Source organism: Pinus tabuliformis, chromosome X, assembly GCF_031772625.1.
Source record: "Pinus tabuliformis cultivar Carrire ecotype Pingquan chromosome X, CPIR1, whole genome shotgun sequence".
Lineage (NCBI taxonomy): Eukaryota > Viridiplantae > Streptophyta > Pinopsida > Pinales > Pinaceae > Pinus > Pinus tabuliformis.
In genome coordinates, this window is record NC_142308.1 from 1,331,950,187 (window position 1) to 1,331,978,092 (window position 27,906).

At 39.1% G+C, this 27,906-nt stretch overlaps 2 protein-coding genes across 2 annotated transcripts in view; both read right to left on the reverse strand.

The window, feature by feature from the left end:
* Window positions 1-17,228, reverse strand: part of LOC149144999 (uncharacterized) — a 52,489-nt gene extending 35,261 nt beyond the window's left edge. Inside the window, exon 1 of the mRNA XM_089448641.1 lies at window positions 17,090-17,228. Coding sequence (XP_089304767.1) covers window positions 17,090-17,228 — 139 coding nt within the window. The remainder of the gene's footprint in view (window positions 1-17,089) is intronic.
* The window catches only part of NLP1 (nitrilase-like protein 1), a 220,310-nt gene that overhangs the window by 41,033 nt on the left and 151,371 nt on the right, over window positions 1-27,906 (reverse strand). The window lies entirely within an intron of this gene.

Here is a 27,906-nt window from a genome sequence, read left to right on the forward strand (position 1 = left end):
GAAGAGACTCATATCTGCGCAGTAGAGAGAGAGAGATGTGATGAGATGAGTGAGTCCAAATGAAGAAAAGTCCTCTTATATTTATACACAACGTTGGTGGGTGAATAGATGCGACTGTTGGGCTTCTGAGCCTACATGAGTTGTAGGTCGGCTTGATAATAATTCCATAATCAAAATAAATTCATATCTCCATGAATACTTATCGGAATTGGATGATCTTTATATCAATCCTACACCTCTCGACGAGAGGAATCTAATAAAAATATTATTAGCCATGAATAACATGACCCACATGAAGTTTTGCCCTGGTTGCCAATTTTAACAACATCAGCCTCCTTTTCTCCTAAAGTTTGAGCTTCTAAATGATTTTTCTGAACATACCTGGACAGAGTCTTTTCTTCTACCATTATATCTTCTTCTGGTGCTTCATTGGTTTCTTCTTCAATATAATTTTGATTTGATGTGGGAAAGTAATCCCCATCTTCCTCATTGTCATATCCTCTGTTGATTTTATCTGTTTTGGATTTCTGCATGCTTCATCAACGGCAACATCAATTCTTTCAACAATTTTCCCAAGTCTTTTATTATAACATTTATATCCTTTACTTCTGGAAGAATAACCAAGAAGAATCTGTTCATCTTCTCTGGGTTCAAACTTACCAAGTTTTCATCAATCCTTTTGATAAAACATTTGCTTTCAAAAACTTTAAAATATTTTATAGTAGGAGCCTTACCATACCAAAGTTCATGTGGACTTCGAGTGCTATTTACCCAAAAATTTGCTTTGTTGAGAATAGTCACGGCAGCTAATGCAGCTTCACCCCAGAAGGTTGCAACAGTTCCAAATTCATCTAGCATAGCTCGAGCCATTTGTTGAATTGTTCTGTTCATCCTTTCTACCACACCATTTTGCTAAGGAGTTCTTGCGGTGGTGAATCACTATTATCAGATCAATAACTTTATTTCTCAAACAGATTTATATACGCTACTTCAGTGAAGTGAACTAGCGTGTACACGCAACTGTGATTAGAGAAACCAGTGTATATCCACAGAACTTGTGATTTAGAAAATTTATCGTGTTGAACTTAAACCAGTACATCGGTAACTTATTAGACAACACAGTGAAAGCAGAATAAAGCATCACATAAGCAACACACATGAACACCAAGATTTAAGGTGGAAACCCAATGTGGGTGAAAACCACCTGCTGCTGTCGTCTCTGTCTTCTTTTAATAATAAGAAAATCTGTTTACATTCTTGTACTAGTGCAGACTCATACCAATACGCAGGCTTCTACCTACAAAAGGTTACAACATTCTCTCTTTCTCCAGCTTCTATTGGAAGGGAGCTACAACCCCCTAGCTCTTGTACTAGCCAATGTTTTAAAACTCCAACTCCGACTCCGACTCGGCCGAGGGTCGACTCCGACTCCGACTCGGTATCAACTCGGCCAACTCGATTTCAATGACTCGGTCATTTTAAAAAATACATTAAATATTTATTTTTTATAAAAACACATAATTTTAAAGATTTTCATTCATGTTTCCAAACACACAGCATTAGAATATAGATAAAAGACAACATATGATCAAAGTAGGCTCATGAATACATGAATATATCTGTTATATCAAAATGGCACGCAGTGCATTGTCTAATACATACATGATAATGATATAGAGATCAAAACAAAAACACATACCCAATGAGGCTAGAAATGGCCTCTGCAACAAAAGTTTGTGACCAGTACTACTGGCTACTGCTAGAGTTGCCAACATCATCTGGCTCAGTGTTACTTGGGAGCAGGAGCGAAAGCAGGGAGAGAGAGCGAAAACGGAGAGCGAGAGCGACATTTTCAAAAGCTCCCGATTTGGGAGCGATTCCCGGAGGAGTTCGACGACCAATGTCACTAACATCAAGGTACATAGAGGGATTGGTGCTCTTGATTAAATACGAGTTCCATACCCTAATACATGACAAAATTCAATGGAAACATTGCAATCTCCCAATCCTGAAATCCTGAAAAACTGATAAGTCTGTTGGATTTTGAATGAAATCTAAAATTCTACTTTCTCCATATGAAATCCAATGAGGTCGGAACCACTCTCAAACATCCTGAGTCATTTCATGGTAATGTTAAAAATTTAAGTAAAAGGATGAAAATGAAGATTAAGGAGAATGTCACTTTTACTTTAAGAATTTAACATTACCATGAATAGCATATCAATACTAGGGATCAGAGTCAGACAGGGAAGCCCATGAGTCAGACAAGGAAGCCCAGGGAGTCCCCAAAATTAAAATAAAAAATAAAAAATAAAATCCTTCTTTTGGGTTCACTAGCCGCTCACGCTGTACGTAACCCGACCGGGTTGATAAGGACTCGATCGAACCGGCCGGGTTAATACTAAGCTAGCCGAGTTGTGTAACAACTTGTCCATCCGGGTTAATACTGAGCCGGCCGAGTTGTGTAACAACTCGTCCGGCTCGGTATTAACCCAGTCGGCTAAACCAGTTCAATGGCCAGGTCACAAAATCCAAGGCTAGCTCGGACCAACTCGACCGAGTCGGTTCCAAGCTGGTCGTTTTTTAAAACACTGGCGTATACACGCAGTTTGGGTTCAGCCAAGTAGCGTATATAGTCTGATGCATGGTTTCTGAGGTTACAGCTGGTTCTGAATGATGATGCAGGTTTCTTGGTTCAGCGTAGTGTTCTGGTGACAATGATTGATTCTTTCAGATTAACTGCATGTTGGTTGATGAAGTTTGAGTTTCTAAATTTCTGATGGGTTATGGATGAGTCAAGGTCTTCATATGTCTTGATATGTCCCAGGAGCATCCAGTCTGAAAATTCATGAAACGTGTTCCCTGGTGGAAGAGTGGAGTTTTCTGTAGCTTGGCAACTAGCCAATATGTTTACTCCAAGCTACAGAAAACTCCACTCTTCCACCAGGGAACACGTTTCATGAATTTTCAGACTGGATGCTCCTGGGACATATCAAGACATATGAAGACCTTGACTCATCCATAACCCATCAGAAATTTAGAAACTCAAACTTCATCAACCAACATGCAGTTAATCTTAAAGAATCAGATCATTGTCACCAGAACACTGTGCTGAACCCAAAACCTGCATCATCATTCAGAACCAGCTGTAACCTCAGAAACCATGCATCAGACTATATACGCTACTTGGCTGAACCCAAACTAAGTGTATACGCTATTTCCATTAATCAAACCTGCGTATACCTTCAAAGGTACTGCAAACATAAATTTTTGAATCAAGTTTGTACCAACCAGCAATATATTGAACATCTATTGTCAACTTACAGAGCTTTACACAGGCAACAACAGAGATCACTTCTTCTCACTTATACAATCAATAAGGATTAATATCAAACTCCTTATTCATTCAGTTTTACATTCAGATCTAAGAAGACTTCATTGACAGACAGCAGTAAAACAACAGCACTAATCTGATAGATCAGTCATCCTTGAACATCAAGCTTTTCTTTTGCATACGCTACTTGGAAGAGTCGAACCAGCGTGTATACGCACCTTCACCAAAGCAAACCAGCGTACAGATATGCAAATACTTACTTCATAACTTTGCTGCACCTCCGGACTTCAGACATACCTAGATCAGAACATTTATAGTGTAAATCATGTGTTAGCATTCAGATCTAGACTATCCATGATCAAACCATATAATAATAATTCATTTTAGGTCTCATGATCCTGATCCATCATTAGATCTCATCCCCATCAACTGCTAAGGTTCATCCTTAGTTCAGATCAAGCAAAGCACCATAAACCCATAACATGCATATTTGCTTTTGATCTCACTCTTCATCAGATATTCATTACTTGCACACCTGGCCTAATGATCTTCTCCTCCTTATATAGTTTTAGGCCTTTCTCAATACCTTGGACCAAAACCACTTAGGACCAATACCTTGGGCCATATACCTCGAGCCAATACCTTGATTTTCCATCCCATACGCGCTTTTCCTTCTGTGAAAGTGCGTGTATATGTATACGCGTTTTTTGTTTTGTGGACCAGCGTGTATACATTGTTTTGACTAAGTGGACCTATGTATACTTCTTAAACTGCTTTACATCAACCTTTTCCTTTACCTTCTTTATTCTGATCAGTAGACCTTAGTTCCATCAACCTGTTCTTCTATACCAATGCCCTGTGACCTCTGAATATACCTATTACACTGTAATTTTCCATATTACTTTTGAAATGATTCCTTTGAACTGCCCTGCATTTTGTCACGTCTGTAAACACAATTGCCATGCATTCTGTTACATCTGATATCTCTCCTGTAGATTCATCTAGTTACATAGATTCATCTCGTTCCCATATACAAGTGAGTTGTTCTGCTACAAGTGGGTTGCCATCAAGTACAACACATACATCATAATGCCAACACAAACTGCTACACTTTGCAACTTCAACCTACCAACTACAGCACTACAACTCGACCTGCAACTTCGACCCAGGAACTTCACCCTAGCAGCTTCTTGGAAACCCTAATATAGCCTCCTCCTGAGACCTACTTAGAGAGACAACTCTCCCAATGTCAACGAGGTCAAGATAAGGGTTTTCCCTCTTCCAACTACCAAATTCTGCACTTTGTCCTACTGCAACTCAGGCCTGCAACTTTGGCCTTTTTTGCAACCCAGAAACCCAAGAATTTCGCACTTGTGAGAGATAGAGCCCAAAAATAAGAAATCTCGTCCTCCCAACTTTGTCTAGACCTTCCCTCTCCTTCGTTTGCCCTTCCCAACTACAAATTGAACTCCTTGTAGATCAAACTTGTGAGTGAGTGTGTTCCAAATGAAGCCGAACTGCTCCTTTTATAGCCTTTTCAAAGGGTCGAATTCCCTCCTTTAGGCCGACTTGATGATCCCAGGGCCTACTTGTACTCTTGGATATTCTAGGACTTTCTAGACTCAAAAATAATTCTTTTCACAATTAAAAATTGTCCAAAAAGGTCTTATAAGCATAATGTTAACTCCATTGGCTCATGATTATAAATCCTAAGACCTAACAAACCCTAGAAGCACAAAGAACATGCTTTTACCTAGAAGACCATCAATAATGAGCATGAAACCCATGTTTTAATAATAATAACTTTTCTTTCTTCTTTTCTTATTTGTTACGTGGGATACATATTGAAATGAGTACAACAATTATGAAGACCAAAACTAGTTACATTTCTCAACACAGGTGAAGACCTTTCTTCTTATGAAGGCAACTCTTGATTAACTGAAAAATCGGATATGTTAGCCTTCTTAAGATGTATTCTTCAGTAAATTTTCAGATCTGGAAATATTTGTTACAGCAGTAGATTAACCAATAGGTTAGCAAGCAAATGATATCAACACCAATAGCCAAATTGCCCAAAAATAGTAAAAACTTGCTGAACTTGAAAAAATCAATTTTTAGGGCTTTTAGAGGATATGACTCAAAAAATTTCAAATTTGATACGTTTATTGCAGCAGTAAATAAATGACATATCAGCCAACGACCAATGCCTAGGACAAAGCCCAAAATGTCGAAAAATGGCAAAAAATCACTGGAAACTGAAAACTTCAAAATTTTGATCATAATTACGAATGTGCTTCAGAAATTTCAGATCTGGGATTTTCAGTTATGCAAAAGATTTCAGCCAACAGAAAATCAGATCTAAGCCAAATCCAAAGATGCCCAAGAGGCCAAATTTCATGAAAATCAAGATTTAACAATTTTGACCAATTTTAACCATTTAGTGTGTAATTTTAGGGCTTAACTCTTATTTAATTGTTGTAATAGAACAGAGATAAAACTATGGTTTAGAGAAATGTTGCGAACATCGGCATCGGAATAAAATCAGCAAGGGTCCGAAAAACCAAAAAATCGTAAAAATCAGGAAAAATATCGTTAAAAATCAGCAAACAACGGCAAAATTAAAATATCATAAAAATATTTTTAAAATCGGAAAACATTGACTTGGCCATAAAATTGGGATGTTATCGAGATGTTCGCAACATTGGTTTACAGGTCAAACCCTAGGCCCAAGTCCTTAAAGATCCCTTGGTCAAAATTTGTTGAAACTTTGGGATTAAGTTGCCGCTTGAAAAATAGAAATTTTGAGCTTCAAAATCTGCAAAACCACCAAGTATTCAGTCAAGAAAATTCAGATGAGCGTTTTAGCTCAGACTAGGGTAGAAAATGGCCAAGGAGAGCCAACACTAAGCCAAGGAAGGCCAGCGTTTGGGGATAAGGAGGCTAGAAAGGTAGATCGGGGGTCAACAAGGCTAGAGGAGGCCACAAGAAGAGAACATTGAAGGAAGAGGAGCCTCAAAGGCTTGATGTTGGGGTTTATGAGGTAAATTAGGGCCAAAAAGAGGACGACTTGCCCAAAGGGCAACCATTTGGGCTAAAGGAGGGCAATCATGTGGCTTAGGGCCTACGGCTAGGCCTTTTAAAGTCCTAAATCCCCCACATTGGGCTAGGAAAGGGAGGTTGGGGCCTCTTGAGGCTACATCCTGCCCTAAAGGGCTTAAAAAAGATGACGCAAAGGCATTGGAGGCTGACGCATGCCAAGGAGGGGAAACGTTGGCCCTGGGAGGGTTGGATCTGGTCCCAAGAGGCTTGAAAAAATGAAACCCTTGTCTTGAAAAAAGAAAATCCTCCTTTGGATCTGAATTTTGTAGAAAAATCTTCAGTGAATGACCCTGGAAAATTGTCTAGAGACTAGATCTTCCCTCGAGGGCCTAGATCTAGTTCTTCCTTCACTTGATCCCTTGATCCAACCTACAAAAAATAAAAATACAACACCCAAACCCCAAATATATACAAAATAAATCTAAAAAAAACCCAACCCATGTTAGAATTTACAATTAAAATTACAAAATTATTTTACAAATTATACAAGAGTTTTTAAATGAATTTTGAGAAAATAATTTTTATAATATTTTTCCTTTGAAGAATGGCTAAAAATGCTTCAAAAAATTTATGCTCACTATAGCCTTAGCAAAGATTTAATCCACCATATAAAAACTAAGGATCTAAGCAAAATGATTCTTTGCCCACAGTTTGCGAACTTGGAGACCAAGGATTGAGTACCTACAAACACTATGTATTATCTGAAAATAGTCACATAAAGCACAACATAGGAAGTCCATACTCAATGCATACCTCAGATCAACGAACAAGAACACCTCGAGTTGCACCCCAAAGTATTTTATTATAGCAGCAAAAGTAGTTCCCGAGACAATAGTTTACAAAAATGCTTCAGCAGCAATATTCTAGCCAGAGATCAAGATGCTAGAGACTTAAATGACTCAAATCCTCCAAATGGAAAAATAACGGCTAGTTTCTTTGATCCTTGTCAAAATAATCTTGGTCATTGATAACACATCAAGATCTTTTAATCTTGGCCCTTAACTTCTTATTTTTGAGGAATTTTCGAATTTATCATTTAGTTCCATTTAATTAGCTCAAAATTAATTATTTTGAGCTATTTTCCTCAAAAATTTGACTTTGACTTAACGACGAAGGTCCAAGGGTCCAAATTTTCTTGAAATATACAATATTCTCTTGGTGGAGGACCTTTAAAAATTGACTCTTTTATGACCCACGAATTTTTCCATTTGGAAAATTTATTTTCCTAAAACAATTTAAATTTGACTCTAATTTATTAATTTTTTGGCTTAGGATTTAATTTTATTTTGCCAGAAAAATTAATTAATTTACACGAGGGGATTTAATATTTTTCTGACCCTCTAATACATAAGATTTTACATTTACAAGACTCAAAGAGGGAATACACATTTGGCTTAGACCCTCAAGACACATAACCCATCTACAACACAATATGATCTAGTAAACCAAGTGATTTGTAATAAAATAATTAAGCCAACTAGCTTAAATTATTCCCAACCCACTTTTACATCAGACTCTACTAAAAACACTAGGACTCACCTAATAATTCGACAATAAATTTCACCCTAGCTTTGGGGTTTAAGCTGGAGGGAAAAAACTCTTCTGATTAATCCTGTTTAGAAACACAAGTAATCAGGGAGATTAAAAAGTCTCTTAGGATGAAATTTGTCATAAAAATTATAGGCTTACCTACGTTGTTACATAAACTCAAGGTTTTACTAAGATCATTTATATTACATAACTTGCAGAATGGGATAACCATGACACATGGACTGCTGATATGTGATCCGAATGTGTTGGAAAGATTGGTACTTCCACTTCCCTGGAACTTTGACAATTTGAGTGCAACAAGTACAAGCATCCTTTGGTACATCCTTGGGCATGGAGTCTTCAGATAATCCTCAGGTGCCAGTCCAGTGGTCAACAAAGCCTATAATATTACGAGTTTCGCTGAAGACAAATCTGAAGACAAGCTCGAGTATAGTTTAAGAAATTGTGATACGGCATCGTACTCAAGAAAGACAATTGGCAGCTTTTAGAGATTTTGGTTAATGAAGCATCTAGGGTTTGTAAACCCTAACTAAGGTGCAAATAAGAAAAACCCTAAGGATAAAACCCTAGGGCTATTTGTTTCCACTGAAAGAAGAAACCCTAGCTTTTGCAAGAAGGATATGACATCATGTTGATGCTAAGGATAAGGATAATGAAGTTGCAAGATAAATACAAGAAGTTCAAGAGTAAGAGGGAGTTGACTTTTGTCAAAAGATAAGTATTCTATATATTCTCTCTTTGATTACTGCTATTGTTATTCTCTACCTTTGGATAGTCTCTTGTCTATGTACTTTGCTTAATTGTATTTGTTTTTCCATAACCTCCTAATAAAGTTTGCAGGTCAATTATAAGAGCTACCTAGGATTTGACAACAGATGAAAGAATTGGAAGAACATAGTAAAGCAAGAGGACAATCCTGAATACAAGAGGAGCAAGCAGTTTGAAATATGCATTTATTCAAAGGTCAAGATATAGCATGCAGTAGATGGCAACATGAAAGCAAGCAAGATCTCCCAATAAGAGGGAGAGGATCATGATAAGACGTTTGTCTCAGTTGGAAGAGTTACACAATGATTCTGAGACCACCTCATGATTGAAGAAGACCTTGTATCTAGAGTTTGATTGATTAATAGCAAGAATGATCTTTAATGATTTGTTTTTCTGACGTTAGATAGGACTCTTGAGTCAGAGGAAAAGATGTTGCCTTCAAAGGAAGTCGAGAGAAGAACTCGACATGAACAATCTTGGATTGATACACTACTACTTGAGACTTAAGGTTTGGTAGAAACTTCGTAAAAACTTCTTTAGCCAAGGGAAGCATGTGATCAAAGACCCTCCCAGAATTTCAATGATGGAAGCTTATTGGTTCTCTGATGTATTTAATTCAATTACTAGGATGGTAGTGTTGATGATGAAAGAAGTACTACTACTGATTGTTTCTGCTTGGGATTTGTTATGGTTTCTTGGAAAAGCATGAAGCAGGAGGCAGAAGATATGGAAGTTTGTGCAGTTAAGCAGTTTGGCTCCGTAAAATGTTTGATGGAATTTTTTATGACGTACTGAATTCGACCATGATACTTTAATGTATGAAGATTTTCAGAGAACCTAGTTTTTCATGGAAGGTCAAAAGCACATTATGATTCAAGATGTGATGCAAATAGGAGCCAAGAAGCTACAACAAATCTCCATGGATAAACAGGTAGTTGATGTAAGTGAAGTATGAGTACTTCCAAGACAAGCTTGGGCTTGTGGATTAATCCTCCAAAGTTGAGAGGGAGTGAGGATCGACACCTACTTTCTCCTTGTGTCATGTAATGTGACAAGGACTAACACCCTAAGTCAAGTAAATGGACACAGATAGGGAGAATGGTGGATTGGATAAGCATCTTGGACTAACATTCTTGTGTCATGTACCGTGGCTGATTAGGATTAACACCCTAAGTCAAGTATATTGATGCGGTTTAAGAATAGTCTGGTGGACCGACATTTCCTCGTGACAAGTAGGAAATGGTCCTATGGAGGACATACTCTAGTGAACCTAGGTGGAGTACGCACCTTGGAGAGGCAGTTGTGTGGTGTCCTATTGAATGCCTCCGAGCATTATGCCCTGATCTAGTGGAGAGATAGAGATTATTTGTCAAGGCCTTGGTAGTTTGACAATGTTGGTTATGATGATGTTATCATCAATGATGCTTATCAATCTAGATCCTTTCTTATAGAAGTCTTCAACTTGAGAATATCCTGATGAGTCATTATGAATACCTCCCTAGTTAAGAGGGAGTGTTGAAATTGTAACTAGGTTCGGTCTTCATAATGTATATCTATCATTGTTGTATTTATTATAATTTATCAAGCATGTTCTTCATGCTAGAGTCAAAAGAAAATTTTCTTGTCATGTCCCATTTGGACATTTAAATGAAAGAAAAAATTGAAATTTTTAAATTATGTTTTTGTGTCTCCAAGTTGACCAATTCGACCCTCCAACGATCAAGTCGGCCTGCTCAAGAGACATGCCCCTTCGCATGGACAAACAACTATAATAATTCATCTCCATCAAAGATAAACTTCGCATGATCTTTTCTGAAGCATAAGTGTGAGATTTCCTTAGGCATACATGAGAGTTCTCTGAGCCACAAATGGGAGATTTTTTTGAAGCATACATCCGAGTTTTTTGTGGCACTATACTCTGGTGAATACGAGTTTTCTATGGCAGTGTAATATGTAAGCTTTCTAAAGCATTGTTTCTTCTATGGAATACGAGCTACCTAAGACACCATTTCTTTTGTGTTTATGTGAGCTTCTATCTCTATGGGACGTGGCATCTAAAGACAGACATGTGGCATCTTGTAACTAGACTTGTTATCTTGTGGACAGAGTTATGGCAAAATTTGCGCTATAAATGGAGGGATGACTTGGTACTTGGAAAATTGGTCAGGTTAGATATGACTTGGATTTCTCTTGTTGACAAAGATTATATAAGGAAAATATTGTTGGATTTCCCCTTGTGGGTTTTTCCCTAGCCGCTGGCCTAATCTCTAGTGTCTCTTGTCTCTTGTGATATCTATTTTCTTTATATTCTTGAATGTATAATTGCTTGATGACATAATTAAATGAAGTAAATGCTAAATGGAAGCATATATATCAGTCACAAGTAATTATCATGATCAGAAATTCTAGTTTGCGAGCGAATTTTAACAACATCATATCTAAGGAAGGAATCAAGGTAGACCCCAATAAAATCAAGGCAATCAAAGAGTGGCCAAAACCAAGAAATATATCGAAACTAAGAGGGTTTCTAGGATTAACAGGATATTATAGAAGGTTTATCAAAAACTATGCGCACTTCACTGCACCCATGACAAACTTGTTAAAGAAGAATGGCTTGCAATGGGATAGCAAAGCAGAAGAGTGTTTTGAGACATTAAAGAGAGTAATGTCATCTACTCTAGCACTAGCAACCCCAAATTTCTCCAAGCCCTTTGTGGTAGAATGTGATGCTTCAGGGTTTGGGATTGGAGTAGTATTAATGCAGGACAACCACCCAATAGCTTTTGAAAGTCAAAAGCTCAACAAAAGGGAAAGCTTGAAGTCTACTTATCATAAAGAAATGGTTGCCATCATACATGCATTGAATAAATGGCATCAATACCTATTGGGAAGCAAGTTCTCGATTTGTACAGATCACAATAGTCTTCAATTCTTGTTACAACAAAAGACCTTATCAACAGAACAACAAAAATAGATGGTGAAACTCTCCATGTTTGACATGGAAATTTACATAAAAAGGGAAAAGATAACGTAGTCGCTAACGCACTCTCACGAAAAGATGAAGACATAATAGCATGCACAACATTGGTAGTAGTTCCTGACTGGTTAGATAAGATTCGAACTAAATATGCCAAGGATCCAGACTCTTGTTCTATAATCGAAAATGTTGATCAAAATCCAAACTTTGAATGGAAAAATGATATATTATGGTATAAAGGTAGAATTTATCTAATCCCATCCTCCAAATTTAAAATGAAGGTTCTAAGGGAAACACACAATTCACCAGCAGCAAGACATGTTGGATTCTTCAAAACATACTATAATGCTTGTCAATCATTCTATTGGAAGGGAATGAGTAAAGAGATTCAAAAATTCGTTGTTGAATGTGATGTTTGTCAAAGAAATAAAAATGAGAACGTCCTCTCCTAACCCCGGGATTACTTCACCCCTTATATATCCCAAATCAAAAATGGGAGGAAACCTCAATGGATTTCATCAAATGGTTGCCTATGTTTGACAAAAAGGATAAAATATTTGTTGTGATGGATAGACTAACCAAATACACACATTTCATGGCAGTAAAGAAAACAAATTCGACAAAACAAATTGCATAAGTCCTCTACAAAAACATCTAAAAATTACATGGCCTTCCAAAGGTCATCATCAGTGATAAAGACACAAAATTTGAAGGGAACTTCCGGAAGGATTTTTGTAACTAGGCTGGAATATCCCTTAACATGAGTTCAGATTATCACCTGCAAACAAATGGACAGATAAAAATAGTTAATAAATGTTTGGAAACATATCTTTGTTGTTTTGTAATAGATAAGCAAAATAAATGGCCTCAATGGTTACATCTAGCCAAATGGTGGTACAACTCCACCTACCATACATAAACTAAAATGACCCTTTTTTAAGCCTTATATGGCTATGAACCTCCAAAATGGAAGGACTTCGCATTAAGTGACTCAAAGGTTCAAGCAATGAGGAATTCGTTGTAGGAAAATCAAAAAATCATTAAAATATTGAAAGAAAATCTAACAACAGCCAGTAACCGAATGAACCAACAAGCAGACCTGCACCATTCAGAAAGAGACTTCGAAGAAGGTAATTGGGTCTTCGTAAGACTTCAACCCTACAAGCATTTATCTCTGAAGCAATAAGGAAAGAACAAGTTGGCTTCGAAATTTTACGGATCTTTTCAAATAACCAAAAAATCAATGAAGTGGCTTATGGATTGAAATTATCAGATAACTATCAGATCCATAATGTGTTGCATGTATTGCGTCTTAAAAAAATGCGAGGGCGAAATCAATCAGCTCAAATAGAAATACCCAAAGTTGATGACGAAGGAAGAATATTTTTAGAACCTGAATGTATTCTTGCTCCCAAAGAGAAGGTATTACATTCCAAAACTATTAAGGAATACCTCATTAAATGGAAAAAGCCTCTAGAAGAAGATTCTTCGTGGGAAACAGAAAAATTTTGACAACAATACCAATAATTAACCCTGCTTTGAGGACAAAGCATCTTTAAGGGAGGGAAAATGTTATTAAATAAATCATTAAAAAAGAATGAATCACTCACCCTTGTACTTATACTTTTCCATGGCTCTATACCACAATCATTAGAATACAATGGGCCTTAGCCCATACACTAATAAAATCACTTCTATGAGTGTTTTCCTCTCACATACCTTGCACCAAGGGCACATCACAGTACCTCCTGATGCTACCAAATTTCAACAGTGTGCACTTTGGAGTTATTAACTGTCAACTTTAGTACGGAGAAAAACAGTCAATCGAACTAACTGTTGGAGGGTCAACTAGCCATTAGAAGGGTCTAACTAGCCATTGGAGGTACCTTGGACAAAGAAGTATAGAAAGAATTGATAGGGTAGCCATTGTAAAATCAAATAACCAACTCAAAGACCAGGTTGAATTATTCAAAGTCAAATTCATCATGGGCCAAGTCGAGCTACCAAATGGATAAAAGAGAGGGACCTTGGGCAACAAATCGCTATTGTTCTTCGTCTTTGACCATTATAGGCCATTAGCATGTTGAAAATGGTTGTTATTGATGTCAAAGGTTGTCCAAATGAAAGATCACCCAGGGCATGGTATTCCAGGATTAATGGATACTTGATGAGTTTGGGCTTCACCAAGAGCGATGCGGATCTTGACCTTTACTTCATGGTTGTTGATAGTGATCCTTTGATCTTGGTGTTGTATGTTGATGATTTGTTCCTCACTGGGACAGAGAGGCTCATTGTTGAGTGTCAAAGAGAGTTGGCCTCAAAGTTCAAGATCAAGGATCTTGGCTTGATCCATTATTTCTCGGGATTAGAGTTGTGTCAGAGATCAGCGGAGTTCTTCCTTGAACAAAGGAAGTACATTGTTTAGATTTTGAGGAGATTCCACATGATGGACTACGAGTCCATGGCTACACCTATGACGACAAATCTAAAGAAGCTAAGTGATTCCACTTCAAATTCAAATTTGGTAGATCCCATGATGTACAAGTAGTTGATTGGATCCTTGATGTACCTAGTTAACACCAAGTGATATTTGCTTTGCAGTGAACAACCTGAGCCAGTTTATGGTTGATTCGAAGCATTTACATTGGGTTGCAACAAAGCATGCGTTAAGGTACCTGCAAGATATATTGATTCGAATTGGGGCAGGAGTGCAAAGGACAAAAAGAGCACCATGAGGTGTTGCTTCAGTTTGGGATCAACTATGATATCCTGGTTTAGTAGGAAGTAGAATTCTATCACACTCAGTATAGCAGAGGCAAAGTATATTTCAGCCAGTGTCGCTAGTTAGGAAGCAGTGTGGCTTCGAAAGCTACTTACAAGGCTATTTGATCTGGAGCTAAAGACAACCTTGATACATTGTAATAATCAAAGTTGTGCTAATCTTTCGAAGAATCCAGTATTTTACAATAGGTCAAAACACATTAAGATCAAATATTACTTCATCCAAGACATGGTGTAGAAGGGAGCAGTGAAGCTCCAATACATATCCACAGACGAGCAGATTGTAGACATTCTCACCAAGCCTCTATCTAGAGCGAAGCTTGTATACTTCATAGACAAGCTTGGTGTGATGCAGAATATCTCCCTTGCTAAAAGGGAGTGTTGATATTTTTGCTGTATTGGGCAAGCATTCTCCCACGAAGTCATGTTGATTTGACTAGTGGGGGAATGATACATTCACCTAAAGTCGCCATGTTGATTTGGCTAGGCCATGCTGATTTGGCAAGGGGTGAATGGCCGAGGGGTAGACTTTCTCCCATGAGGTCATGCTAATTTGGCTAATGGGCGATGATACATTGACCGAACAAAGCCATGCTGATTTGGCTAGGCCATGCTAATTTGGTGAGGGGTGAATGGCTCAAGGGCAAATATTTCCCATGGGTGTAGGTTTTAACCTCGTACAGAAATTACCTGCATACGAATTCTAAAACACAGAAAATAAACAATGCGAGAGCATAACACATAAAACACATATACACAAAGATTTTCCCCTCGATCCCAAAACTGGGACTACCAACTTGATTTTTCATTATGTTCCTTTCAATGTTACAATACATATTTATACATGCCAAAGCATCCAATACCATGGACCGAAAACCATCGCGTCCAAAACCATGGACCGAAAACCATCGCGTCAAAAACCATGTGCGAAAAATCATGTACAAAACCATAGGTAGATCCGCACCCCCTCCTCCCCGCTACACAATCGGCACAACGAAGGGGGGCTCCGCCCCCCTTCTAATCCCCCAGTTAACTACGTGGGGAAAGAATATAACAAAACCCAACATTCTCCTACTTGTTGTTTTCTTTCCACGGGGGACCACAAGAGAGCTTCGTCATTTATCCAACCCTGCAACGCCCATTGTTTCTCTACAATAAGAGAACTTCTGAAAGCTCACAGATTTTGTCAATGCATCTGCAGTATTCTTCAAAGTGTCCACCTTTACCAACAACACCTTTTTGTCTTCTATCATATCCCTCACAAAGTGATACAAAATATCAATGTGCTCTATCTTTGAATGATATGCAGGGTTCTTTGCCAAGAAGATTGCACTTTGGGTGTCACAGTCTATCCTTATAGCTCCCTGTACTAACCCCATACTTAAACACAATTTTTGCAACCAAATTGTTTCCTTGCTTGCATCAGTGGCTACCATGTATTCTGCCTCTGTAGTTGATAGTGCCATTACAGATTGTTTCTTACTCGTCCAACTGACTACACTTCCAAATAGGTTAAACACATACCCACTTGTAAATCTTCTTGTTGGAAACACTGAGAGGGGGGTGAGGGGTGAATCAGTATTTCTTTTCAACTGTTATTTTACCAGTTAAAACATTTATATTCAGAACACAAGATGAACAACAAGAATAAATGCTTTTTTTAATATAATATTTGCAATAAAATAGATACAATATATATATATATATATATGGTTCCAATCTATTGCCAAGCACCAACCTTGGACTTAGAAGCACCAACTCCCAGGGCACCAATCCTTCTAGTTCTGAGGCACCAACCTCAAGGGCTCCAACCCTCTGCTGTCAAGGCACCAACCTTGGATATAGGAGCACCAACTCCAAGGACTCCGACCCAATCTTGTCAAGGCATGTTTGATAGTAATGTTCTACTCCCAAAACTCTTCTTTACTGAATTCTATCTGTTTGCAACTTCACTGTAGTCTCCATGCTACAGCATCAATGGCAACCAGTCTTCATATGAAGAAGTCTTTACAACTCTTCATACTGTCCACACAAAGTCTGCAAAAGTTATCTCATGATGATATCAAATAGCCATCATGATCTCTGATAATGTCTCCACACAGCTTTATTGAGTCTACTATTAGCTGCACTAAACTCTGCACACGAACCAACTCTCTGTTTCAAGCCTCTGTTCTCACTGTCACGTTGAATGCTTCCAGCGTGACTACTGCGCACTGTTCTTGCTATTGCAATCTCTTACTTCCTAGAAATACATTTACATGTGCTTCAATACTGGTGTTGGCTATTGTTCCCTTCAAGCGATATCAAATGAAACTTTATTTATCTTTTCACAAAATTGTTTTTCAGGTTGTGTTATGTACTTGATTAATTCATCACTGGTTTGAGCCTTTCACAGGGTAGCCCGATCAACAAAGTTGCTCGTCTGTCGACTTCCTCCTGTCCTACTGGACATTCGGCTTCCTCCTGTCCTGCTGGACCTTCAGCCCTTTTCTGTCCTGCTGGACCTACAACTTGCTCCTTTCTGCCAAGCAACTACTCATAAAGGCAATTCTCTATTTTCTTATACTGATAAGCCTGACCTTTGGCTTCCCTTTCGCTCGCTTGAACTTCCGCTTCCTCTGTGCTCACTCGACCTTTTGGCTTCCCTCCTCTGGTCGCTTTAGCTTCCTCGACGCTCGTCCATCTATGCTCGCTTGATTCTTCGGCTTCCCGATCCATGGCTTCCTCTGTCTATTCGAGTGTTCTAATACTCATAGGACACGTAAATTCAAAAGAGAGGCCGAATTACAAAGAAATGTTGCATATTAAAAAATATCAGAGAGACCCTTTTTTCTTTAATATTTATACAATAGATTTAATCATTATCTACAGAGGATTTCATTTGAGAGGCTTGTACCAACAAGGAGGTCCGACGTGCCACGTTATTATCTCAATTGCAATCGGCGGTCCGGTAGCGACAACCCTTATGATTTGCGTGACTTCCCAATACCCGGACGCGATATTACATAAAGGTATATTTTATGGAGCTATCGGGTCCGCGTTCATAAATCGTCGAGTCCGCACATCAAAGACATCTCCGCAGTGCTTTCTGATCTCCGATCAGCCCTTCACCTCTGTGATTAGCAATTAAATCGTGACTTTTGATCTGGCGCTCGATCCGACGGTTGTCACTTAGCCTGATCACCAACAATCCGCTCAATCTCCACCGTTGATCTCCTTCCATCAGATCAACGGCTGATGCCTTTTCCCGATCAATCAAATTGCACGACACTTTGTGACCGTTGATCTGGATCCACTTGATCTGACGATCCAAAACGATTTCGGGTGAGACACAAGCATGGAGAATACCCACCCGATAAAGCAGTTTTTCTCTCTCCTCGGCTGCTACATGTCGAACGGTTAATGGAATCGGGTGACTACCCTTCAATACAACTTACAGCTTTTTGTCTGCCTAAAATACCACTTATGGTTTTGAGAAACCACCTCTTCGCTGATTATCTTCCGCACTCTTCCACCATGCGATGACCATTGATCTATGAGATCCAACGGATCCTGTGCACTCTCCGTCTGTTTCCTCCTTAACTTAATCTTGCTTACTTTTGATGGACTCTGTGTTAAAACCACAGTTTCTACCACACTCCGTTTAACACACGACATTCATATATCGATTCATTCACTTAATATTGGATCGCCATCGATCCATTCAATGGGAATACAAAGAAATACCCAGTTAATTGTTGAACGCGGATACACAGAGTAACGAGAGTCCACACGAGTCCTGCCCTCTCGGCTCAATTACAGCAATAAATTGACCTCTGTCTCAAACCCCCTCTAACACTCAACCTCTCGCTTCTCACTCAAAACCTAATCATCTCAGCTCCCTTGACTTTCTGCTCTTCTCTGGTCTGATATGGCTCCTCTATTAACTCCTCGGATACTCTGCAGTTCTTGTTTGGCATATATTACATGCGATACTCCCGATATGGCTCCTCCTCAATCTCCCGCTCTTACACTAACTTGGCTTTCTTATGGCTTCCGATACCGCTCCAATACCTCTTCTCTGCTTTGATAGCTCTGCTCTAATAGCTCCTATGACTTCTGATATTCTATCCAATGGCTTGACTGTCTTGGCTTTCCTCTGGTTTCTCCTCATGGCTTCTTGCTCCTGTTTCTTCATGGATCTGCTCTACTTCTCCTTGGCTTCATATCATCATTTAGTATCCTAGAATATTGCCATATTGACATACTCCTGTTGCTTCATGGATCTACTCTACTTGGCTTCACATCATTGTTTACTGTCCAGAATATTGCCATATTGACATCAATGAAAACCTAGATTAACACTTCTCTGATCCAGATCTCTAGCACAGTCTGCATCAACAAAGCCATGAATATCCAACACTCTGTCTAATCCTGGTCTTCCTTGGTAGCACAAACCATAATCAATAGTGCCACGCAAATACCTGAAAACCCGCTTCACTGCTGTCCAGTGCTCCTTCCCTGGTTTTGACATAAACCTACTCAATACTCCCACTGCATGTGCAATGTATGGTCTAGTACAGACCAAGGCATACATCAGGCTACCGATTGCACTTGCATATGGAACACGGGACATGTCCTATAACTCTTCTTGTGCCTTGGGACACTATTCAGCAGATAACTTTACACCTACAAGAATAGGAACCTTCACTGGTTTACTATCCTGCATATTAAACCTCTGCAATATTGTCTCGACATACTTCCTCTGGTTTAACCAGAGCTTCCTCTTTGTCCGATCTCTTTTAATTTCCATGCCCAAAATATAGTTTGCAGCACCAAGATCTTTCATGTCGAATTTGGAGGACAAATGGGTCTTCAAATCCTGGATAATTTCTTTGTCATTTCCAACCAGCAACATATCATTCACATACAAGACTAGATAAATAACACGATCACCAATTAATTTAAAATACACACAGTGATCTGCTTTGCTTCTGGTGAAGCCAAGTCCCCGTATAAATGTATCAAATTTCTGATACCACATCCTTGGTGACTGTTTTAACCCATACAGAGACTTCTTTAACTTGCATACCAGTTCTTTCTTACCCTTCACCACAAAGCCTTCAGGTTGCTTCATGTAGATCTCCTCTTCCAGATCCCCATGAAGAAATGATGTCTTCACATCCATCTGTTCTACCTCAAAATCAAGAGCAGCAGCAATAGATAAAAGTAATCTAATAGAAGTTACCTTGGCAACAGGAGAAAAAATATCACCAAAATCAATTCCCGACACCTGGGAATAACCTTTTGCTACCAACCGAGCTTTGTATCTCTCCACATTTCCTTCTACATTTGTCTTATTCTTGAACACCCATTTGCTGCCAATGGGTTTCCTTCCAGCCAGCAACTCCACCAGATCTCAAGCCTCATTTTTGTGCAAAGATGCCATTTCATCAACCATGGTCTCTTTCCAGAGTTTTCCATCCTATGAATCTACTGCTTACTTCACAGTTATGGGATCATCATCAGTAATAGATAAAGCAAAATTTGAACAGAAAGCAGATGGACTATACCTTTCTGGCTGCCTTCTTTCTCGAACTGATCTTCTCATACCCGGAGTTTGTGACTCTTCATCTTCTGATTCCTCCTCTATTCTAGAGTCTGATTCTTCCTCTTTAAGGTCAAACTCTATCTTCTCAGGTTCCTTTGATTGGACTTCATGTTTAATAACATCTTCTACCGCTTTGAACACCACATCTCGGCTGTACACAACTTTCCTTGTTACTAGGTTCCAAAGCTTATAACCCTTTAAACCATCCTTATACCCAATAAAGATGCACTTTTCAGATTTACTATCCAACTTGGTTCGTTTCTCCTTTGGAACATGTACATGTGCATCACATCCAAATACCCTCATATGTGAAAGAGAGGGTTTCTTACCAATCAATACCTCTTGTGGAGTCTTATCCTCCAACGCTAATGAAGGTGATCTATTGACCAGGTAATATGTTGTCTCCACCGCCTCTGCCCAGAATTCTTGTCCTAACCCGGCACCACTGAGCATGCTTCTTTCCCTTTCCATCAACATCTTGTTCATTCTTTCTGCAACTCCATTTTGCTTAGGTGTGTATGGAGTAGTCTTCTGTCGTGCTATATCACACTTCTTACATAATTCTTCAAATTCCTTACTGCAAAACTCTCCACCATTATCTGTCCTCAACACCTTATCTTCTTCTCTGTCTGGTTTTCCACCAGAGCCTTAAATTCTTTAAACCTGTCAAAGACTTTAGATTTCTTCTTAAGGAAATATATCCATGTATTCCTTGAGAATTCATCTATAAATGATACATAGTACACAGACTTACTCAGTGATGGAACCTTCACAGGTCCAAACACATCACTGTGCACAAGCTCTAATATCTATTTCGCCCTCTTACCACCAGAGGGGAAACTCACCCGATTCTGCTTCCCATATACACAGTTTTCACAGAAACCAAAATCCAAAGAGCTATTACTCATACCTTCTACCATACCTTTACCATGAAGTACTCGAAGGCCCTTCTCTCCAATATGTCCAAACCTTTGATGCCACAGCATGGTCTTCTCTCTAGAGACCACTAGATTTTTTGCTCCTCTTTCAGGAACCACAAAACTATTGCACCCATCAACAACAGTGCTACCTTACAACTTGTACAGAGTTTCAATCCGAACTCCCCGCATCAATACGAGTGCGCCCTGAACCATCTTGCAGGTATCATTCTCGAACACTATTTTTACACCTGCATCATCCAGTTCGCTTACGAAAATCAAATTTCTGGCCAATGCAAAAATATGCAGAACACCCGGAAGTGTTCTAACCCTTCCACCTTGCAACTTCAACTTAACTTTTCCGCGATCAACGATTCTAGCCTTCCTGTCATCCCCCAAGAAGACATCACCACCATCATATTTCTCATACTTGCAGAACCACTCTCTATGGGAAGTGAAGTGAAAGGATGCACCTGAGTCAATCAACCATGCCTCATGATCTACATGTGTACTTGAAGAAGCCAAGTACACATCCCCACCTTCATCTGAGGTGGTTTTCGCCTCTGCAGAAGGAGCATCATCAGATCCCTTTCCTTTGTCTGGAGCTTTAGATTTACAATCCCTTTTGTAATGCCCTTCCTTCCTGCATTTCCAACAAACCGCCTTTACAGGTTTTCCTAAAGATTTAGATCTCCCACTCGATGACTTATTTTTGTTTCTATTCTGGGACCGTCCTCGTACAGACAAGGCATCACCATTCTGGCTCTCCATATTTTTCCGTCTCATCTCCTCCGTCAGCAAGGATGAAACTATTTCATCAAACTGCAAGTCTGCAAGGTAGTTGCATTGCTACCTATTGCAATAACCAGACTATCCCATGAATCTGGTAGAGAACACAGCAAACTAATGCACTTATTTTCATATGAAATTTTAGTATCAACAGATAATAACCTGTGTTGCATGGGTACCCGCACCCGGGGGTGGGGTTCTCGAACCCGTCCCGGGTTCCCGCACCCAAGTACCGGATTCGGGTACGAGTTCTTCCTAGACGAACCCAGAAGAACCGGGTTCTTCCATGAAGAACCGGGTTCTTCCATGAAGAACGGGGTTCTTCAAAAAAAAAAATTGGGTTCTTTTCCTTTAACGGGTTCTTGGGTTCTTGGGTTCTGCGGGTGCTTGGGTTCTTGGGTTCTTCGGGTTCTTCGGGTTGGGTTCTTTGGGTTCTTCATAAAAAAACTACATTAAAAATTTAATTTTCAAATAATTTTTTTTTGTTGAAATTTAAAAAATAACTTATAACAAAGGTAAAACTTATAACAAAACCTAAAAAACCCTAAATCAATTCTTGTAAATCAATTTGGAATGAAACATTCTTCCACGGTCCTTACCATCAAAACCTGTGTTGCACGGGTACCCGCCCCCGGTTTTTTAAGTTTTTTACAAGTCTTGTTTTTTAAGCATTCTTGTAAATCAATTTGGAATGAAACATTCATTCCTGAGCCAAATAACCATCAAATTATAAACTGTAAATGCACACATACAGGTTCAGACATTTTTGGTCAAATAGAAAGTAGGATTGAGACCAGCCATAAGCTGCAATCAGCTGATGCTGTTAAATGGCGAAGGGCTATTTTGGACAATGGCTAAATTAAGTATCAAAATCTGCCAATTTCTCACAGCATTCTGATAACATCATGTTAAGATTAAAACTAGGAAAATATGCCTAAATCATATATGGTCTCTACAGACTTGTACACCAAGTAATCTCTAAAAACTACGAAGATGTTTTATGTTTAGATAATTAATATTCAGGCAAAGCTTCGCACTCAAAGACAAGCTATCCCTCAAGCCATCAGATGGCTGCTGTGCATTTTATTGGGAAACAAAGACTAATAAGCGTGTTTTGTGGAAGGGTAAGGCTGCCACTGTTTTTGGGATTGCTTTACCACAGAGCACACCATGCATGGGGCAGGTGGATGATTAGACATCAAGAAAATTCTAGACCACTATCAGGTTGAGAAGAATCTCCTATGAAAAAATTGTGTTTTTATATGGGAGAGACTAAACATTCAAAGCAAAGTTACAAGCTCAAGTTGCAGCCAGAATGAGCAATTTCAATAAGAAGAGAAGTTGTCTTGAAATTAGAGAAGGAGGCAGAAATGTTAACACTCCTTGGCTGTGTAGGAGGAAGGGTCTGTACGACCACAGCCTGATTTATTGATAGGCATCCTTGCAAATGAACCTAAGCTGCATAGTTATTTTAAAGCCTGTGTGTGACAAAATCTGTCCCAAGTTTCACCAAAATAGCTGAGTCTAGCATTTATCCTAGTATGTATTTTGAATTTTCAATTTTAGTAGTAGCCTTGAGCTCTCTCACATAGCTGTCACAGTGTCATGGTTACACGGAAAAGATTCAAAAGAACAGTTTTTTGGCGATAAATTTTGAAATTTCAATGTCAATGTTGAATGTTCAATGATGCGCATGTTTAAATGATTATCATTAAAGTTTTCTTGTTTAAAGTTGAAAAAATGTACAAATTCAAATTTCATATATATTATTAATTATAAATTTATAGTTTATAAAATATAGTTATTAAAATTTAATATTATTATATTACCCGACGAACCCATGCACCGTGTTTCCAAAAATGTCGTCCCCGTCCCGGTACCGGTCCCCGTCCACGTCCCCGTACCCACGTTTCCTGGCAACATAGATAATAACTGACTTACCACAGTATTAAATGCGTTCATATGCTCTGTCACCGAGTCTCCATCTTTCATCCTTAGGTTATACAACATTTTCCGTAGGAACAGTTTATTCACTAGAGACTTAGATTGGTACAAAGTCCCTAACTTGTCCCACAAAGCCTTCGTCGTAGCTTCCCCTGATACATTCAACAATACTGAATTTAAGACACACAATCGTATTGTGCTCTTTGTCTTCTGATTCAACTTCTTCCATTCTTCATCGGACACTCCCGTTGGTTTAGTACCCGGATCTACCACGATCCACTAATCTTTATCCACCAACAGATCCTCCATCTTGAGTTTCAACAACTCAAAACTCTGACCATTAAATTTCTCGACCTCTATCTTTCCACTGCTCGCCATCTTCTTTCACCACCAGAATCGATCTCGCAGATCTCCCACTAAACAGGGTCCTACCACAGGCCCGAGCAAAACCCCTCAACAACAAAGGCGTCCCCTTGAAGTCAAAACATCTCCGATACCAAATGTAGGTTTTAACCCCATACAGAAATTACCTGCATACGAATTCTAAAACACAGAAAATAAACAATGCGAAAGCTTAACACATAAAACACATATACACAGAGATTTTCCCCTAGATCCCAAAACCGGGACTACAAGCTTGATTTTTCATTATGTTCCTTTCAATGTTACAATACATATTTATATATGCCGAAGCATCCAATACCATGGCCCGAAAACCATCGCGTCCAAAACCATGGACCGAAAACCATTGCATCCAAAACCATGTGTGAAAAATCATGCACAAAACCATAGTTAGGTCTGCCCAACCTAATATAGGGTCCAAAAACAAAATTTTCCGAGGCGCTACCTCGGACCCCATAGAGTGGGGTTACCTGCACCCCTCAAACCCCCTGTGACTCCCCCCGCTACGTAATCAGCGCAACAAAGGGGGGGCTCCACCCCCCTTCTAACCCCCCGGTTAACTATGTGGGCTAGTCATGGAAAGAATATAACACAACCCAACATTGTAATAATCAAAGTTGTGCTAAGCTTTTGAAGAATCCAGTATTTTACGATAGGTCGAAACACATTAAGATCAAATATTACTTCGTCCAAGACATGGTCTAGAAGGGAGCAATGAAGCTCCAATACATATCCACAGACGAGCAAATTGTAGACATTCTCACCAAGCCTCTATCTAGAGCGAAGCTTGTATACTTCATAGACAAGCTTGGTGTGATGCAGAATATCTCACTTGCTAAGAGGGAGTGTTGATATTTTTGCAGTATTGGGCAAGCATTCTCCCACGAAGTCATATTGATTTGACTAGTGGGGGAATGATACATTCACCTAAAGCCGCCATGTTGATTTGGCTAGGCCATGCTGATTTGGCTAGGGGTGAATGGCTGAGGGGCAAACTTTCTCCCATGAGGTCATGCTAATTTGGCTAATGGGCGATGATACATTGAATGAACAAAGCCATGCTGATTTGGCTGGGCCATGCTAATTTGGTGAGGGGTGAATGGCTCAAGGGCAAACATCTCCCATGGGGTCACGCTGATTTGCCTAAGGTAGATTGATACATTTACCCATGGGGCCATGCTGATTTGGCTAGGGGTAAATGGCCCACGGTACTCACATTGTTAGCTCTAGGGTGGAGTGATCTATTTTATACACTGGTTTGAATTGTTTATTTAATGGGGATTTTACCCATTAGTGATGTAGCAATTCTAGTCTAATGTTGAGTTGTCATGTAGCCTCCATAAGTGAGGGGGTGAAGAGCCATGTCTATGGGTGTCACTTCACATTAGAGCTCTATATAAATAGACAAACATGTGAGAGGCAAATAAATCAACATAGCAAGCTCCATTAGAAGAAATTTCAGCCTAGAAATGACCTCCTAAGGAAAAATAATAAAATAAGAGTTATGAAATTTTTAGGGAAAAGAAGTATGCACGAGTACTCGCTGGATGTGGAATTTAATTCCACATCCAACGAGTGTTTAGACTTGAAATTTGAGTAAACCTATAAGGAGATGAGCTAAATATACAATTAAAAAAATTAGTTTTTTTATTTTCCCTCCAAAATATTTACATGTACCTCTTTTTAAAAGGATTTTGATTGGTTTACCTATTATGTACGTTAAAATTTTGTGGGCACTTTTAGGCTGAAATTTCCTCTAATGCATTGATCTTTTCTAAGTGGAGAAGAAATTCAGCTAAGGAGAAATCTTTTGGAGATCATCTTTATCACTTCTATCTCTCTTGTTTTGGTCATACGTGCAAGAAGGAAAGCCATTTTGACCAGCCATATAGCCGAGTTGACCAGCAGCGCATGTGAGAAAATTGATTGTGCATTTGACTAGTTTGTACAACATTGACCGCAGGTTGTTTTGACTGCAGGAACACCACATGTTTGAGGGTTTGACCAGCCAGAGCTTGAACACAAGGTTGAAGTTGACTAGGCCAAGCTGCCCGCAGAGTTGATTGTTTGATCAGCATTGAACTATGACTATTTTGGCTAGTTTGACCAGCATTGACTTCTTGTTTTTTGACCAAGTTGACTGGTAATTGACTTGGATTATTGGCAGAGATTTCTAGATAGATTTTTTATTTGTAACCTTGTTGAAAAAGACAATTTCTCCTAGAAAAGATTGTTGGGTTTCCCAGGTGAAAATTTTTGTGTCTACTATCCATGGTTGTCTTTCTATGATCTTTATTGTTTCCGCTGCTTTTATTGTTGAAATTTTCTGAGTATAATTATTCAATGATAGCAGTGGCATAAAATATTGTTTGAAAATCATAAGGAAGTAATTATTTGGCATAAAATTGTATTCTAATTTCTACTGCACTTGTCATAGAATTTCAACATGAAACGGTTATCCATGCCACCTCAACCACAACTCAACACACCAACACCACATCAAAACAAAGAGGAGTCACGTGAATAACAAGTTAGGTGACCAAATTGGACTAGGTCAACCCAAAATACATGTTAGTGTGTGATATTCCCACTTAGCAATATTGTTAACGGAAATATCAATCTTGTCCAATTTTGTCTTATTTCATGTTTTCACTTAGGAGATGTGGTTTTAAAGGTGTGAAAATTCCTACACTCTGAAGGAACCCCTACTGCAACAAATCTGAATCTACTTCACCTACTTGATCTTTAAATTACATTCATCAAGTTATTCTTCTGAATACTGAAGCAAATTACTTTTGCAGCCTACACTAATTAAATATTTGATCTCATGAAACAGAAAACAGAGCAAAGAACAAGATACATAGGACACGCTTACTTTTGGACACAATAGTCTCCGAGAAAACCCAATGTGGGAAAAGTGGTGCAGCAGTTCTAAGGATTTATTATTATGCAGGAGAAATATCTGAATACAAATCTAGGATGCTCATCTAGCGATCGTTTACAGAGAAAATACTGGTGGAAAATCTGAGTGAGTTTTACCTCACTTCACCCGGCAGAATTCCGACTAATCCAACACAAGACTGGCTAACCCCAGTTATTTCCGCGTTGGCTCTGCGTCAGCCCTACGTCACCTTCTCTGCCCTCTGCGTCATCTCTCCCAGTTGTTCCAGCAATTCCCAACAGTTCTGGCAGTTTCAATTGTTCCAGCAGTTCTGGATTCTCCATGACAGACAACTTTTCTGCGTTAGCTCTCCCAGCTACTGCGCTGCCTCTGCTTTTGGATTCTACATGACAGGCAGCGTTTTTGCATCAGCTCTCCCAGCTACTACGTTGCCTCTGCATCATCTCTCCCAGCTGTTACGACAGTTCCTAGCAATTCTGAGAGTTCTCGGCAGTTTCAGTTGTTCCGGCAGTTCTGCATTTTGTGTGACAGGCAGCGTTTCTACATCATCTCTCCCGTATACTGTGTTGCCTCACTGCAATCTCTCTCCGCCTCTCTACCCATATTCTCCGGAAAGTCCTTCCAGATTCTCTCTACCCCCCTAATGCTAAATGATCACTTAGTTTGAATTTCTCAGCTTCCTAGCCCCAGAAATTGAAATCCAGATCAATTCTCTATGTGTGTGTGTGTGTTTCCAAATGAACCCCAAGCCTCCATTTTATACTTTTCCTATTGAGTCTTCCACGGCCGAGATTAAGTCTCTAATCAACGGCTAAGATTAAAACATGACTTGATCTGCGTTCTAGATCATTC